Here is a 16004-nt window from a genome sequence, read left to right on the forward strand (position 1 = left end):
GTGGCTGTAGAATGTCTTTCGCCACACATGAAATCAAGCCATCTGGTTGAAATTGATAGGAGCAGGGCGCCCCGGTTGCTCACCAGGAGGAGCGCATCCCACATAGGCTTAGTCCTAACCACAGTGGCCGTGGGTTTGAATCCAACCCGCAGCCCTTTGCTTTATGAGTCAAATATTTGCTGCAACTTTGATGCTTATAAACAAGCTGAGTCACAACAGAGAGAGGTAGATGTTTTGAAGGAGACAGTATAGAAATGCTATTTTCCTTTTGTTTGTTTAATTTTGTGACTTTGTTGCAAAAATGCCTGAAGATAGTAAAGCTAGGAAATAAGCATTACCCAACCAGGAAGTATTATAAGGAGTTAAAATCACATCTATAATTAATTTCAGAAATATGAAAAAGAGGGCAAAAAAAAAAGAAAATAATTGGCTGACCAGGGTCTTTGATACTGCACATTTGAACTACAACTACACTAAAGTGTTTATGAAACATGCATATCTGCTGTTGACCTCTGATTTCTCCAGAAGATTTACAATTAGGCCTTGTTGTCTGATGGACAATAACAAAGCTTCATATTTAGCTTTAAGCTTTGTTTAAAGATGTTTAACAAGGTAAATAAATAAACAAAATCATCAAATTAGCAGCTATAAAAAAAAGAAAAAGCTGCAGCAGTAACACTTGTTGCCTGCAGGTGGTGTTAATGTTGAAATGACAACATCTATTCTTATGTTTCCCAGCAGGTGGCAACATCAACACGTCTACATCTTGGACAGCTGTGGCTCAAGAGGTCGAGTGGGTCGTCCAATAATTGGAAGGTCAGTGTTCTTGGGCAAGATACTGAACCCCAAGTTGCCTCCGATGTCACATTGATGTGTGGGTGTGTGTGAGAAAATGTGATGTATGAATGTGTGAGTGAATGGGTGAATGTGGCTTGTCATGTGTTGAGTGGTTGATAAGACTAGAAAAGCACTATATACAGTATGAGCAGTCTATTTACATCTGTCGGATGAATCACTACTGGTCAGGGAGCAGCAAAAAAGACATTTACAGAAATGTCAGTGATTATGACCCAAAGTCTGCATTGGAGCACGTAGGGTTCAGTGAGGTTAAATCATCCTGAGATGACGCTCATGATGCTCTCTGGGTTTGCTGGACAGCTACAGAGCTATAACAGAGAGAAAATGAGAAATGCTTTTTAATGGCATTAAACTGTGATGAACAGAGCAGAAACAAACCGTTCATTTGCGCTTGAACTTCTTTCATCACTTGTCACCTCTTAGGGTGGGAGCCATTACGGAGCAGTGCTGTGGAAATACAGGTGGTTGAGAAGTCTGCTAATGGTGTGCAGCATGACAACATGGGTGAAAACCGTGGGCGTCGCCTGGCCTCGGGGCAGTAGGGGCTGTAGCCTGGAAGATTTTTCTTTGAGCGGTTAGTCACTACGTAACTGAACGTCAGAGAGTCGTATTTTGTCTTCAAGAAATAGAGGCAAGACCAATCAGAGAAGGTTTACAGGAAAAAACAAGTTGTCTCACTCAAGAGAGATATCAGATTAAACAAGGAAATAAACATTGACTCTAAATCTAAATTCTAATTCATTTTTAAATTCTTTTAAGCTAAACATGAATAAAACATGCATAAAAACATCTGTTTAGGAGTATGTTTTTTTTTTTTTTAGGGGTTCCCCGGTGGCTCAACTGGTAGAGCGCCTGCCACTTAGGCTCAGTCCTTACCGCAGCAGCCATGGGTTTGAATCTGACCCATGGCCTGTTACTGCATGTCATCCTGGCTCTCTCCCCAACTTTCCTGTCCCTCTGTCACTGTCCCCATCTGAATAAAGGCAAAAAATAACTTTAAAAAAAAGTGCATTTTTTGATGGAGCAGAATCTGGGCTCAGCCCCTGATAGTTAACAGTCCAGCCAATGCCCCTGCTGAGAGTATGTCTACTTTCGGGACAGGAGTCCAACAAATTTGGTGGGAAAAGGTCAAAGTCACTGTGACCTCACAAGACATGTTTTTGGCCAGTAATCAACACTGTAACTCTGGAAGGGGAGACTGTGACCATATTTCCTGCAACTTTGCTGGTTGGCAGAGGCACACAACCCCCAGGCAGTAATTCTGGTTCATTTTTAGTTTCCCTCAACTCTAAGTCAGTTTCCTTCAACTCTCTCTCCAGCATCTGGAGAGAGAAGAATATAAGTTCTTTCCCAACTTCATCAGTGGAAATGACAACTTGAAGAAATATAAGACACTTCATATTAAGCTTCAAGCTTTGTTGTTTGTTTGTTTGCATCTGAGGTGCAAGTGGAAAAGTGTTGATGCACTGCAGATGGGATGAATCACTACTTTGTCACTGCAGTGACACTCTCAGGTCAGGGAGCAGCAAAAATACATTTAGAGAAATGTCACTGATTATGACCTAAACTTTGCATTGAGGCTTGTAGGGTTCAGTAAGATTAAATCATCCTGAGGTGAGACCCATGGCTTCGGGTTTGCACGACTGCCACAAAGCTAAAGAGAGAAAATGAGAAACCCCTTTCCATAGATAGATAGATAGATAGACAGACAGATGGATACTTTATTTATCCGTTAGAGGAAATTCATGTGGACATTAGCTCATTGTTGATAATAATAATAATAATAATAATAATAATAATAATAATAATAATAAAAACAGTTAATAATAAATAAACAATGATAATTAGATTAGTCCACTTACTTTGGCTGAATTGTTGTATAGCCAAAACTGTGATGAACAGAGCAGACACAAACTTGCATTTGAGCTTCTATCATCACCTGTCACCGCTTAGGGTGGGAGCCATCACAGAGCAAAGCTGTGGAAATACAGTTGGTTGACTGAGAAGTCCGCTAATGGTGTGAAGCATGAAAACACGAGTAAAAGTATTCCTACTTTTAGGCCTTTAACAACCTCACAACCATCTAAAACTGTGAAAGCTGGATGAATAGGAATTAAAGGCGTCATAGTACATTGATTCTGGAGGCTATAATGTAGTTATATATAAACTAGAGACGATCGCCCCCTCAATGTGGTTTATAATAGTCTCTGTAGATTTGTTTTGAGGTGTCCTTTTAGAACCCGTCATTGTTATATGTATGATTAACTAAATTGGTCAAAACAAATAAATCTTGAAGACAGTTACACTGGCTGCAATTGTTTTTTAAACAATTTTTAAAAATGATCTTTCTTAAAACATTTTAATTCCATATAAAGTGGGGTCCAAAAGTACTGTGGTTGTCATATAGTCTAAGGCATATAACGCATTATGTCTTCAGGTAGTCTGTCCATTCACCCCTCTGTTCATCCGTTCTCATGAAGCCTATTGATTTAAATCATTTTAAAACATTTTTGAACTACTAATGTAGTTCATCTCTGTAAGACCCTTTGGATCACCAAGTGAACTACCGTGCACCAAGCTGCTTACTGGGATTTGTTGATAATTAACAACAATAGGAGATACCAAACTTACCCTTCATCTGAGACAATAACCTTTTACATTTCTAGTTTCTTTCAAACTTAAATCAGGGCTTACCATAACTTGAAACAATTTTAATAAGTTGCCTTATCCTAACCATTATCAAACCATATTTCTGTCATAGTACATGCATTTTTCTATACTTAAACATCTGGAGGGAGAAAAATGAAAGCTCCCTCCAGACTTTATCCGTGGAAATGACAACCTGAAGAAGTATGCCGCAAACTAACCTGTTAATTTTTGTTTTTTTGGTAGCAAACACTTGGAGTATCGTAGTCTTGGTGCAAACACCTCCCTCTCCACCTACCAGTTGATTTTAGCTTCCCTTAAGGCCAGCATGTTTGACAGTAGCTGTGGTATCTCCACACCTGCCTGAGCTGAGTGAGGAGGAATTGAGATCGAAACATTATCACCACTGGTCTGTGCTCTGGAAGTGTTTCAGAAATTCTTTATTATAAAAAGACTTTTAAGCAGGTAACTAAGGCAGACATTTAAAACAAGGAAATATCTTAAAACAGAAAAGAAAGTACAAAACTTTGTACAAACTAAGCCAATACCCAAGTACTGACAGTGTCGCTGTCCATGGTGCTGAAGTTTTTGTGTTGCCCCCTCAATGTCAGACAGTCCTTCTTTTTGTGTCCTGCTGCTCAATGAACAAAGACAGACAAGGATCACTTCACTAAATAGATCTATCAAAACTAAACACACCTATAAAATTAAGTTGAAGACCTGAAGTTCAATGTGGAACCCAGAATAATTTTGCAATTATTTAAAACTTTAGGACTTCAAAAATGATCTTTTGGATATTGTTCCACCATCTTTTAAGTGCTGAACACATCAAAAGTATATGTAGAAAGAAGGTACCTTTCTGTTCACATCTCCAGCAGGAGTCTACTGGTATTAATTTCCATTTACATAATTGCTATGGTGTCTGATCCCGTCTGTGTATTACTTTCACTTGGCTAAACTTATTATCCATATCTTCTACTGATGTTACCCAAAAATTATTTCCAATCCCCAGGACGTACAGAATGTCCAACCAGGTTTCCCTATGATTAAGTGTCTACTGTCACATAGACTATTTGGGAGGAAGTGAGGAAAAGTGAATGAAAGTGAATAAAAAAATGCGGTAGAAGAGAATTCGGAACTTTTTTTGCTGAGACCATAAATTTCCTTCCAGCTAATCACAAAAAAAAAAAAAAGTTTAGTCATCATGTTTCTGAATTGGAAAACAGCATTAAATAGCATCCAACAGTTCAACAAATGAGGAAACTGTCATAACAGAGATCTGAACCATAAATGGCCATTGGTAACACTTTTCCTTTACAACATTTTTCAATAGAATGTTTACTTTTTGTCATCATAAGATTAAATGGGACATTTTGCAAAAGATATTGACATTTTGTCAACTGTGACGTTTGTGTTATGTATTGTGTGGTATTATAGTCCCTTCCACATAAAATATTCAGTCAAAAATCTCAAACACGCGTCTCCCAGTACTGAGACAGTTGGCAAGAGGTGGCACTTAAATCTGTTTCTGGGTCAACAAGGAAAGAAAGAGGCTTTTTAAGGTAAAAGAAATTTGCTCAGTGTGTACCCAGTGTTTTTATGTCAGTGTCACTGAACTTCATGTCAGTCAGCCAGCACCCATGGGGAAGAAGAGAAGGTCGCTTGTTGCTTTGCACTCAAATATGTCAACATGTTGTCACATCCATCTATACGATCACATCCAAGGCTTTTTTATTTTACAGGCGGTCTGATCAGCTGCCCTGGGACAGCAGTTTTTGTTTTAAAACAGTTAAATACAGGTGAATTTAAAAAAATGACATACATTGCAATTGGTGGTTAAAAGAGTTACTGAACACTCACAAAATTTCAAATCATTAGGCTTCCAGTCACATAATGGTCTATGTGCTGCTTTTCACCGAAATAAGAATGACATTTTAGGGAAAATATCAAATACTGTAAATGTTTTGTCAAATTTTAGCAGTAGAAACCATCAGAAGCACAAAATGTCAGCCATTAGCAGCTTAAGCTCTGCATGTATTATCTATCAAAAACCCAAACTGATCAAACTTATGTCCTAAAACTTAAATTGTCAAACAATCAGCCAGACAAAACAACTCAGCTTTGAAAAATAAACCAACATCTTTTATTTGGTGAGTGGTATACATCACTATATGCGCTAAAGGCAGGTCTATGCACAGTTATAACTTCTTTGCTCTACATATTGAATAGTATAAAGTGATTATATGCATCTGTGTCCATTCAAAATGTGTTCCCCTTCCTTTTTCTCTTGTATCATGGTTTTATCATCAAATGACCACATTTGGATTCTCTAATACAACTCAGTCAGCACTTAGATCATGATTGCACCATTGAAAATTAATGGGACAACGGTTAAATTGAATTTAATATAACAAATGTTCTGTTGAAACTTGACCCAAATTATTTCCCCATGTGTAATCAATAGTTCCATTGTAATTAAATGCAGCTATTGTTCTACTAAAGGTAGATGGGATAATACAATTTTTTTATAAAGCACTGATTCTACTGAAAGCCAATAGTGCTGGAGTTTTGTAATGGAAGTTGATGGAACTATTGGTCGGTGAAAATTCATCAGAATGCAATCACAGATGTTCCATTTGAATTAACTGGACAAATGCTTCACTAGATACACTGAAAATAAAATTAATGTATAAAAACAAATGTTGTTCCATTGACGTTCAACGGGTCAAATATTAAACTGAAAGTTAATGGGATAAATTTCAGGGAAAATATTTCCATTAAAAATTAAAAGAACTACAGTTTCCTTGAAAATAATTTGAAAAATATTGCACTGAAATTCCTACAAAGCAGTTATTAGACTGAACGCTAATGAAAATTAATTTTAAGTGCTCCATTGAAAGTTAATGGAACAATTTTCATTAATTGGGCAAAGCCTAGGTGATTGCAAAATGGTTCTATTGTAAGTTTGATCTTGAAACAATATCTGACAAACTTTCCAATTTTCTACAAGTGTTGTCTTATTAAAAGTAAATGGGGCCATGGTTCAGGTTAAGTAGTACAACTGGTCCCAAAGCAGTGATTCCACTCAAAGCTAATGGTGCTAGCATTCATGTAAGATTAATTGGAAAAGTGGAAGTAAATGCTGTTCTGTTTATATTCAACAGGTCAAATTTGTAACTAAAGGTTGATGGGACAGATTCCTTATAAAACTTTTTCATTTGTTTTCATTGAAAGTTAATGGAACAACATTGATTTTTAGAAAGAAAGTAAATGTGCTACTTCTGCTTATATTTACTTTTACCAGTTGCCATCTTCAAATACTGATTGACCAAACCTCATGTGGACACGCATGTTACTCAGTGCGGGCCACAGAGTCTTTGGGCCAGAATCTTTAGTGATTAGTATTGTGTATATATACTGTATATATACAGTGTAAACATGTACTGTGTGGATGGATAGATAGATATCCACATTGGAGAACACATCATTGTTGGTTCATTTGACTTTGATTGTCCTTTGGATTAATACTGTCGTATAGTTGTGGCGTTTTTGGAATGGGCGGTTTCATGAGGATGAGTTGAGGTATTCACTCGAGCACAGGCCCCTCCTCAAAGTGGCTGCAGAAAAAAACAGGAGAGAAAGTGGACAGAGAAGAAGAGGTGTTATTGATCTAGTACAACTGACAATCCTGCTGGTTCTGAGATAGTAAAATACAGTATTCCCATTCTCAAATTAACTCATTTAGAATTGAGTTTCTACTTTTGTGAGGAAAAATTTATTTGAGTTTTAGATCTTGAAATTAGGACATTTCTTAAAAGTGAAGGTATTTCTGCTGGTCCTCAATTCTCTGAAGAAGACTTAAGACTTAATGTTACTATTAGGTTAAGGTTATAGTGTATGTCAATATGTCAATGAGGACCACACTTCTAACAGTACAAACATTTGTGCATAAGTGTGCGTGTCAGCACCTACCAGCTGAAAGTTGTTTAGGAGGTGATCTACGTTGATATCATCATAGCTCTCCTGGAAAGTGTTGGGTTCGTCCCTGGACTCCTCTGGGCCGCTGGTTCCAGGATCTTCTAGGCTGTGTGCATATGAATACATATGAATACTTTTTTGTTCCATAACATTATATTTATACAAATTTTTGAAAGGCACAATCAGGGAAAAGATCACAGAAATTATAAAGCAAGCCAATTTGTGCTTTAGTATCTGCCTTGAAAAAGTTAATCTTAATAAATACAATTTGTGGTTAAGGAGACCGTTTTAAAATCAGCTGAACTGGTTGAGCTTTATAAAGCCAGGGGTGAGATTCCAGCATACCAGTCAGCTGATTTAGCTTTGTCATTTGTCGTTTGTCATTTATCCATTAAAACTGTTCGTCCAGTTCATCCATTTGAGCGTAGAGGTAGGCCAAAAGTAGATCTACTCTGCCATTTTTAAAAAGCTGTGCACAATGTTCTTGTTATCATTTAAACTCGTAATTTGTTTGGTAATCTAGTTTCCAACCGTGGGGATCATTAGATTCTCAGGAAACAGCCACCATCAAATTTGAGTGGTAAAGTCAAAGTAAAGGCTGCTACTGTACATACTGGTTCATCGGAGATCAGTAGCTTTACAGAATTACATTGAAAGACTTAACCTCTTTTAAATGAGAACATTGAGCTCAAGACATTCAGGTTAGAGGCAAAAGATATGGAATAATCAGTTATGTCAAATGATGCCTGAGCTGTTTTCTTACATTTTTACATTTATCTAAGGTGGAGCTGAAGTTATTCACCTCCACAGTCAGATTATGGTAGAGAATGAAACTGAGGTGGAGACGGTGCAGGACTGATTCCTACCTTCTCTTTCCTGTTAAGACTGAGTTCAGGTATTTCTTGACGGCCATCTGTTTGCGGAACCGGCTGTAATTGTCTGTAAAGATGGCGTCTGAGTGACGCTTCACTGGCTCGTCCATCAGCTCATCACTGGACACAAGAGAGATCATGAAAGAAACAAAGAGACAAATGAATGAATCAGAGCATCACCACAGTTCAGAGGCCAGTGGGCGTCAATACAAAGTCAGTGCAGCTCAGGATCTGTGATTCATGGTGTGTTTTCTTTGTGTGTTTGTGTGAGTCCCTCCTGGCTGTATAACAAACATGTAATGACACAGTAATGGCATGAATTAACCTTTAAAAATGTTTAGTCGATTACAAAATGCATCATCAAGCAGCACGGGTCCTTTCATTGTAAATGTCAGTAGGTCCTCTCTGTCCAACATGCAAACATTAAAGAAAAAAGTTCACTCCTCTACATTATACACTCAAACATGATGAAGTCTCATCTTTAAATTTAAACTTACAAAATGTGGTTTTAACAAGGAATATGAAAAACTTTCATACAATTTGTGTTTCACTTGATTCACACGACTAAAGGAAGACACAAATACTACTGATGAAATGTGGGAAATAAAACTTTCTGATATTTGCTTTTGTTGAGAACGTCATTCATCTTTTGGGCTGTTTTTCAAGCTCATTTCCGAATTATGTATTTTGATAGAAAACATGCTGACTTCAACTTAACAGCCAAAAACCCTTGAAAGAGTAATGGATGCACAGGTGTTTTCTTTCATAACTAAAGCTCTGTGTTTTTGCTAGGTGACAGGGTGACATACTTCTGGAACTTAAGACTTAAGACTTCTACATCTATTTACATTTACACTTATTTTCTAGCTTTTCCTAACTGTCCATTACAAAAAAAAGGCTCCACGTTCACTGTGGCTGTGACACAGACAATCTACAGACATTTTGTTCTCAGAATTACTTTTTTTCTTTAATAAAGAATCTACTATAGCGAATTCCTTGTGGATTCAACATTCAGAAAAGTGAATTTAAAGTTTTATACACCTGAAACCAGCTTTTAGAAATCCTTTGGTCTCAGATTTCACGATTTTAAATTGGGATTATGACAAATCAGCCAATAAATAAACCCAACTCTAGGTTTTCCTTTCACTCGCTATTCAAAAGCGAAATTCAGCCTCCCAGTGCCTGCCTGCCTGCCTGCCAGCCTGCCTGCCTGCCTGCCTGCCTGCCTGCCTGCCTGCCTGCCTGCCTGCCTGCCTGCCTGCCTGCCTGCTTGCCTGCAGCTCTCGGCTCTCCGGTGCGCTCCGGGCGGGAAGGTCACCTACCTGACCCGCTTTCCGATCAGAGACTCCAGGTACCTCCGCGCTGATAGCTGTCCCAGGAGTTTGCTGTATCCGCTGGTGAACAGACCGTCTGCGTGTCTCGTCGGTCTGCACAGCATTAAAGGACAGTTTCATTAAAGTCGAAACACATTAAAATACCAACATATGCAAAATGGACGAGCACCAGCTCCAGTTCTAAGACTGTACTGGTTATAATGGTCTAAACTAAGCGACCACTGCGAAGGTTTTCCTTTTGATTTCTCTCTAAAACTACAGCAGCCATTATACTGATACAAAAGAGAAATGTACAGTCAGCATATGTGTCATCAAAATGATTTCTGGTTTCACTCCTCACATGTACCAACATGTGTGAAGCATAACCCTTCAAGAGTTACATCCCAGCATGTATAAGCCCTGTGAGAAGACAGATGATGTCATATGAGGCCGATATCAGCCAAGATCAGAATATATCCCTTTATTTACAGACTCATTATGAATTATTTTAAATATTACAGACATATTAAAGCAAGTGCAAGTGATTCACCTTGTTTTTCTCTGTTCACCTGGAAACAATAGTCTTTCTGAGTCATGCATTTAATCTACTTTGGCATCAACAACATAGTGCCAATATCTGAAATGATCTCTGACATTAGTGAAGACAACGTCTTGACGTGCCTAAAAATTAATTCTAATTCATCCACAAGGTGTTTTAGTTGGAAAGAACACAGGTTTCCTCTCACCTCATGGATGTGTATGGCAGACTCAGAGTCCGGGAGTACAACACACTGCACAGGGCTATTAAGAGAAGCAGCTGGGGGCCGGTTCGTTGTAACATCGCTTTACACCTGAGGATGGAAACGAGAAAATGAGTGCGCCAGGTCGTTTCCAACCAGTCCACCGACGAAAACATCGTGCACTATCCTCTCTTCATTACCCCGTAAGTTTAGTTTATCTTGAACAGTCAGGTCTAACAAGTAGTTATTCGCTTACAGCAAAATAAGCAAAAGAAGAATAGTTTATCCACGAGGAGCCGTTTGAACTGATCTTAGTGAAAACATCTGATATTGATTTTTGACCAAAGAAAATAACTGGAATCCAATGTGTAATTACGCACACCCCGGGCACTATCCACGACTAAATATTTTATCACACCCCCTGGACACTGCAGCTCTGTCAACACAAACAAATTTAACGTATATAAATGCTATAAATGCTTTTCACAAAAAGGTGGACGAAACGAAATCTAAAAATCTCCTCTGATCATTTTAGTTTTTAACCAATTCAGTTCTCCGACTCCTCACTTACTATTTGTCATGTGTCAAGGAACAAAACATAAAGTTTTAGCCATGAAGGACTGCCATTAATCGTGATTTTGACAGAGGCAAAAAAATAAACTAGCGGACTCCCATGCGTAATTACGCAGAGAGTAGCGATCATTAAACATCAGATCACATCGCGGAGACGCTGTAATTCTGTTGCCGCCACAAACCACAAACCAAATTCACTGCGTGGAGCCGCTGCTTAAATTACAAAGAACAATTTATACGATGTAAAACTCAACAACACGCACTTGGAAAGATTTATCCAAACCCTGGCTGGAGCGCGCAAAAAGACCAAAAACACAAGTTTAAAATGACCAAAAAACGGAGACCACCGAGGACGCACTGTCTCACAGTAACTCTAAAATAATGTCTATGTAAATATGAAATCTTACATGTACTCTAGAGAAAGTTGTCTGCGTTTGGTTCTTTCGCTCTCCAAGGTCCTGGTCTTAAGCCGGCGCTGTATGTCCACTAGGTTGATGCGGTGCTTCCTTGCTCTGTCTTTCTGCTAGCCTTCAGCTCTGCTCCCGTTTTATACACCTGGATGTTTCTCATGGAGCAGGAGGGGACATTCAATCAGGGGCCTGAGACGTCAGTAGGTTTCTGCTTCCGTCATCGGTCGGAACCAAACAGACCTATGGTGAAATTAGTGTGGAGTTTTTTTTTCATTTTCTTCCAATTAATCGTAGGAATAACTAACTTATATGCCAGGGCTGATGCCGTTGACTCATCTGATGATTTTCCCTCCTCTCCCATCGCAATGCAGGTCAGCTGCTTCAGGGAGGCAGGAAGGGAGAAATAAGAAATTGGACAGGAAATCTAAAGTGAGAAGATGTGAGTCTTGAGGTTAATGTCAAAGTTTTCTGCAGCTCTGTTATACAAGATAGAAGAAGAAGAAAGAAAAGAGAGAAGAAAAAGCAGAGGGTATAGGTCAAGTCTGCACAAACCACCACTAAAATGACATAAAATCAGAGCAGCTTTATCCTTTCAAACAGCATCAGAGGGATTTTAGAAACAAAATATTCATATCTATATATGAAATAAATATCCATGCCAGTTTCCCCTTACATGTACCAAGGTTTTAGGCACCCTTAGGTTACTTTTGTTCCATGAAGTAAAGGTGATTAACCTTAAGAAATATTTTATCCCTTATTAATTTATTTTATTAATGTAAATACTGTTCACAAGGCCGGTGATGGAGATAAAAAAACACAGACAAGTTAGTGAATGGGTTTTGAAGCTTTGCAATAACTCAGCTTACACGTAGTTTGTGCAAAATGTTTTCCATGATATTTGATATTTTCATTGTATAACAAGCTTTTGTTTTCATCTCAATGGCATAGCAGTGATTGTGAATTATGGAAGAAAAACTGGCATATAGGCACCTGTGTTGATGTTTACACTGTCAGAGTCACATATACTGATGTTTGCACTGTGGGTAAATCTATAAAATATGAGCTGGAAAGGTTCGATCTGACTTTTTCCCTAAGAATCGCCTTTTCAGTGTCTCTGAGTTTTACGTTGTTCTCCTTTCATTCAATTCTCGGTATGTAAAATATTTAATTTACAGTACAATGTCTGAGAACTGAGCTCTGCTCAAAGCATATCTTACAATATCATACACTGTCATACCGTACTACAAAAATCATTATAAAAAAAACTTTTTAAAAAACGTCAGATGTTTCATTTGGGAAATGTTTTAATTCTGAGAAGTCAATACAGTCAGGTTCTCTTCTTCTAATGAGTTCACTGTCAAAATGCTTTCCATTTCCTCATCAGGGTAAATTGAACAGTGAAAAGTGTTACACCACTGTGTCTTTCTTTCGGCCCACATCTGTTAGAGATCTTTCCAGTCGACACTTGACTGGAGATAAGTTGTCAGCAAAACATCAGTAGGCTGTTTATCAGAGTGAAAATGTGCAGTAATCAGTTAGAAATAAATCTGAAACACAAAATATCAGTTGTATGGTACATAGTACAAATCTTAAAGAATTAAAGTAAAACAGTCCAGCCTGTGATATTAAAATCACAAAGTAAAGAGCCAAGACTGTTGCCACTGTCTTAAGTTACGTTTTTGTTAAGGTTTGATTTTGATTGACCTTGAGTTATCAAACTCAGTGGACACAGAATACAATGCTTTTTCACGGGAGATTTTCTGGAAAGTCATTGAGTATTATAGGACCGCAGTTTGAATCATCCTGATTCTTGTCATAAAGAATATATACTGTGTTTTATGCAAGGTATCGGACTGAAAAAGATATTTCCAAGCATAATTTGATGCCTTAAACATTTCCTTTTTTTTTTATCTCATACATTGTCCTGCCATGACACAAATACTTAATTCCATGACAATGTTATCAGAATCCTGCTGCTGCCATTTGTTTACCTCCACAGCAGTGAAGGCTGAGCACCACAGATGGTGCTGAAGACTGAATAAAAACACAAGGATCTTGCAGATTACCACTTTAAATAAATACAATAACATTTTAGAGGGTGTTTGCAAGATACTGCCACTGTTTTCTATTTCAGGTTGTTCTGGGCTTTTAACACCACGCAGGGCTGAAGTGTTTCTGAATCCACCCACAGTGTCCCTGATGAGGCTGATCTGCTTTGCCGGAATGGCACATGAATTAGCCATGACCATCCATCCATCCATCCATCCATCCATCCATCCATCCATCCATATACCATCCATCCATCCATCCATATACCATCCATCCATCCATCCATCCATCCATCTAAATGAGTGTGAACAATTTAGCCGGTATCACTGGTGACAAAAACATGATTGGCTTAGACATGACTTACAGAGAGACAGAGAGCAGAGGAGAGACTGCAGAGGTGACAGAGCAAAGAGATGAAGAGAAAAACAGTGAGAAAACTAAAATGAAAGAGGTTATAGCAATGTTTAATTAAAGGGATAAACAGTTACTGTCTTTAAATTATTCATTTGAATTTAAATCACGTTGAAGTAGCCATGGACATGTAAGCATAAATACAAGCAATAGCTGTAATAGATTAAACAGTTAATTGTATGAGGTTTCAAGTGATATGACTTTTGTTGATATATTTATAAACTGATGAAGAATATTTTATTGATATGTAATATTGGAACTGTGATATTACTTTAACACCTGAGATGCAACAAACTCAGGATTTCAGTTTTCCCTAACATCTTTTGTCTTCTTCCTCAGTGTGTGTGTCTGTGTGTGGGTTTGTTTTTGTTTTCCTGGTAGGTATTTTAACCTGAATGCACGCTAACCCACAAAGACACGTGCAACCTTGGCGATAAAAATTATAATTGCAGATAATTGCACCGCAAAAGATGTGTATGTGTGTGTGTGTGTGTGTGTGTGTGTGTGTGTGTGCGTGTGTGTGTACACGTGCATGTGTGTGTGTGTGTGTGTGTACACGTGCATGTGTGTGTGTGTGTGTGTGTGTGTGCGTGTGTGTGCACGTGCATGTGTGTGTGCCAGGTGATCATGGTGCAGAGGATTGTTTGTGGTACCAGCTTTCTGTGGCACCTGGAAGTTTCGTGACATCTTGATTGATTTACATTCGTCACTCCATAAACTTTAATAATAATTACTTCATATTATATGTTATACTCTGATTAATGTGGCCACTTAATTCTCCATGTTGTAATCCTGCTGATGGTATAGTATCATGTCGTGTACCTCTCCCCTGTTGCTCTCTTGAGGTTTTTTGTCCCCTTACACGGACAGTATGTAATCCTCTGCAGCTGCTTTCAATCAAAACTTGAAAAAAGAGGGAGTTTGGTGACATCTGGAAGTTTGACGTACAGTGGGATCATGGGAGTTGTTGTCTTCATCACCATTGCCGTCAGCTATTCCCAACGGGCACAAGACATGTGAGAGGGGCTGTGAGCTGAGCTGCTGCTAACGTTTGCTCAGCTTGTTTCTCTGTTAACATATTTTTTTTACACATTTTTATGCAGAAATGTTACATATTACACCTTTAATGGCATTTTTGTGAACTTATTCCATAGATGAATCAAGGGTCTGTGGATAGAGGCTGTCACACATCGTAAAGCCCTCTGAGATAAATTTGTGACTTTGGGCAAAAGAAAAAACCTGTTCACTCTGAAACACAGTAGGACTTTAAATTAAGTATTTATAAAGTCAAATTTATAAATGTCATCATCAACTTCATATCTGCAAAGAAAGATGACACTTCTGGATTATATCTGACATTTAAAGCAAACGGTTTCACATTTGCTTTTGCTGGGCAAAATAAATCTGTCCTCTCAAGAAGTTTTGGTTCTGTTTATTCTGCTCATGTTATTGATTCTATGTATTAAAGCTGCTCTAATCAATATTTCTATATTTAAAATAAATCAAATTACTATGTGTAATGTAAAATTTGTTGGCAATAATGAACCAGCAGAAAATTATCATCAAATCTGCAGCTTCCTTATGTCCAGAGGAGACTAAAACAGAGCCAAAAGGAATAACATTCATCAGGTGGACAGTACATGACTAAACATGAACGATAATGTGGCTCTGTATTAATGGTAAGAGTTTAATGTTTTGTTTATTTCAGATTCATTCATTATTCATTTTTAAACCTGGTTTGACCTTTACCTGAGAGACTTAAAATGCAACACACAGAATATTCAGTATTGTATTACAGAAATATTAATGTACTGGCACAATATGATTTCACACTCTGTGCTTATCACTGGAGATCAACTTTAAAGGGTCAGGTCACTCAAATCAAAAAAAAAAGGAGATAAATTAAATTTTGTGCTCGCAGCAATGAAAACCATTCTGTAGAATTTTTTAAAGTAATGTGAGCTTTATGATGAGATACATGAAAACAAAGTGTGAGCCAGCATCTTCTGGAAGATATGATTCATTTTTGCTTGCACTTGTGGTTGCGTACCTGTGGATGATCACAAATTTCATTTACCTCTACATCATGACAACAGAGTGTCTGGCCTTCGTGGGTCGTTGATATCTCCTCCCAGTCAGCAGATGACCACCCCC

At 38.0% G+C, this 16004-nt stretch overlaps 1 protein-coding gene across 1 annotated transcript; it reads right to left on the reverse strand.

Annotated features, from left to right (window-relative positions):
- Window positions 1-5624: 5624 nt before the first annotated feature.
- Window positions 5625-11484, reverse strand: vip (vasoactive intestinal peptide). The gene is made up of 6 exons (XM_023394388.2): window positions 11388-11484; window positions 10414-10518; window positions 9677-9781; window positions 8349-8474; window positions 7477-7588; window positions 5625-7121 (listed from the first exon to the last, which is right to left on the reverse strand). Coding segments are annotated over exons 1-6 (459 nt in total). The 5' UTR covers window positions 11390-11484; the 3' UTR covers window positions 5625-7112.
- Between the last annotated feature and the right edge of the window lie 4520 nt (window positions 11485-16004).

The sequence above is a fragment of the Seriola lalandi genome, unplaced genomic scaffold (genome assembly GCF_002814215.2).
Source record: "Seriola lalandi dorsalis isolate HSWRI2012SDOR001 ecotype SW California unplaced genomic scaffold, Sedor1 jcf7180002054948, whole genome shotgun sequence".
NCBI lineage: Eukaryota > Metazoa > Chordata > Actinopteri > Carangiformes > Carangidae > Seriola > Seriola lalandi.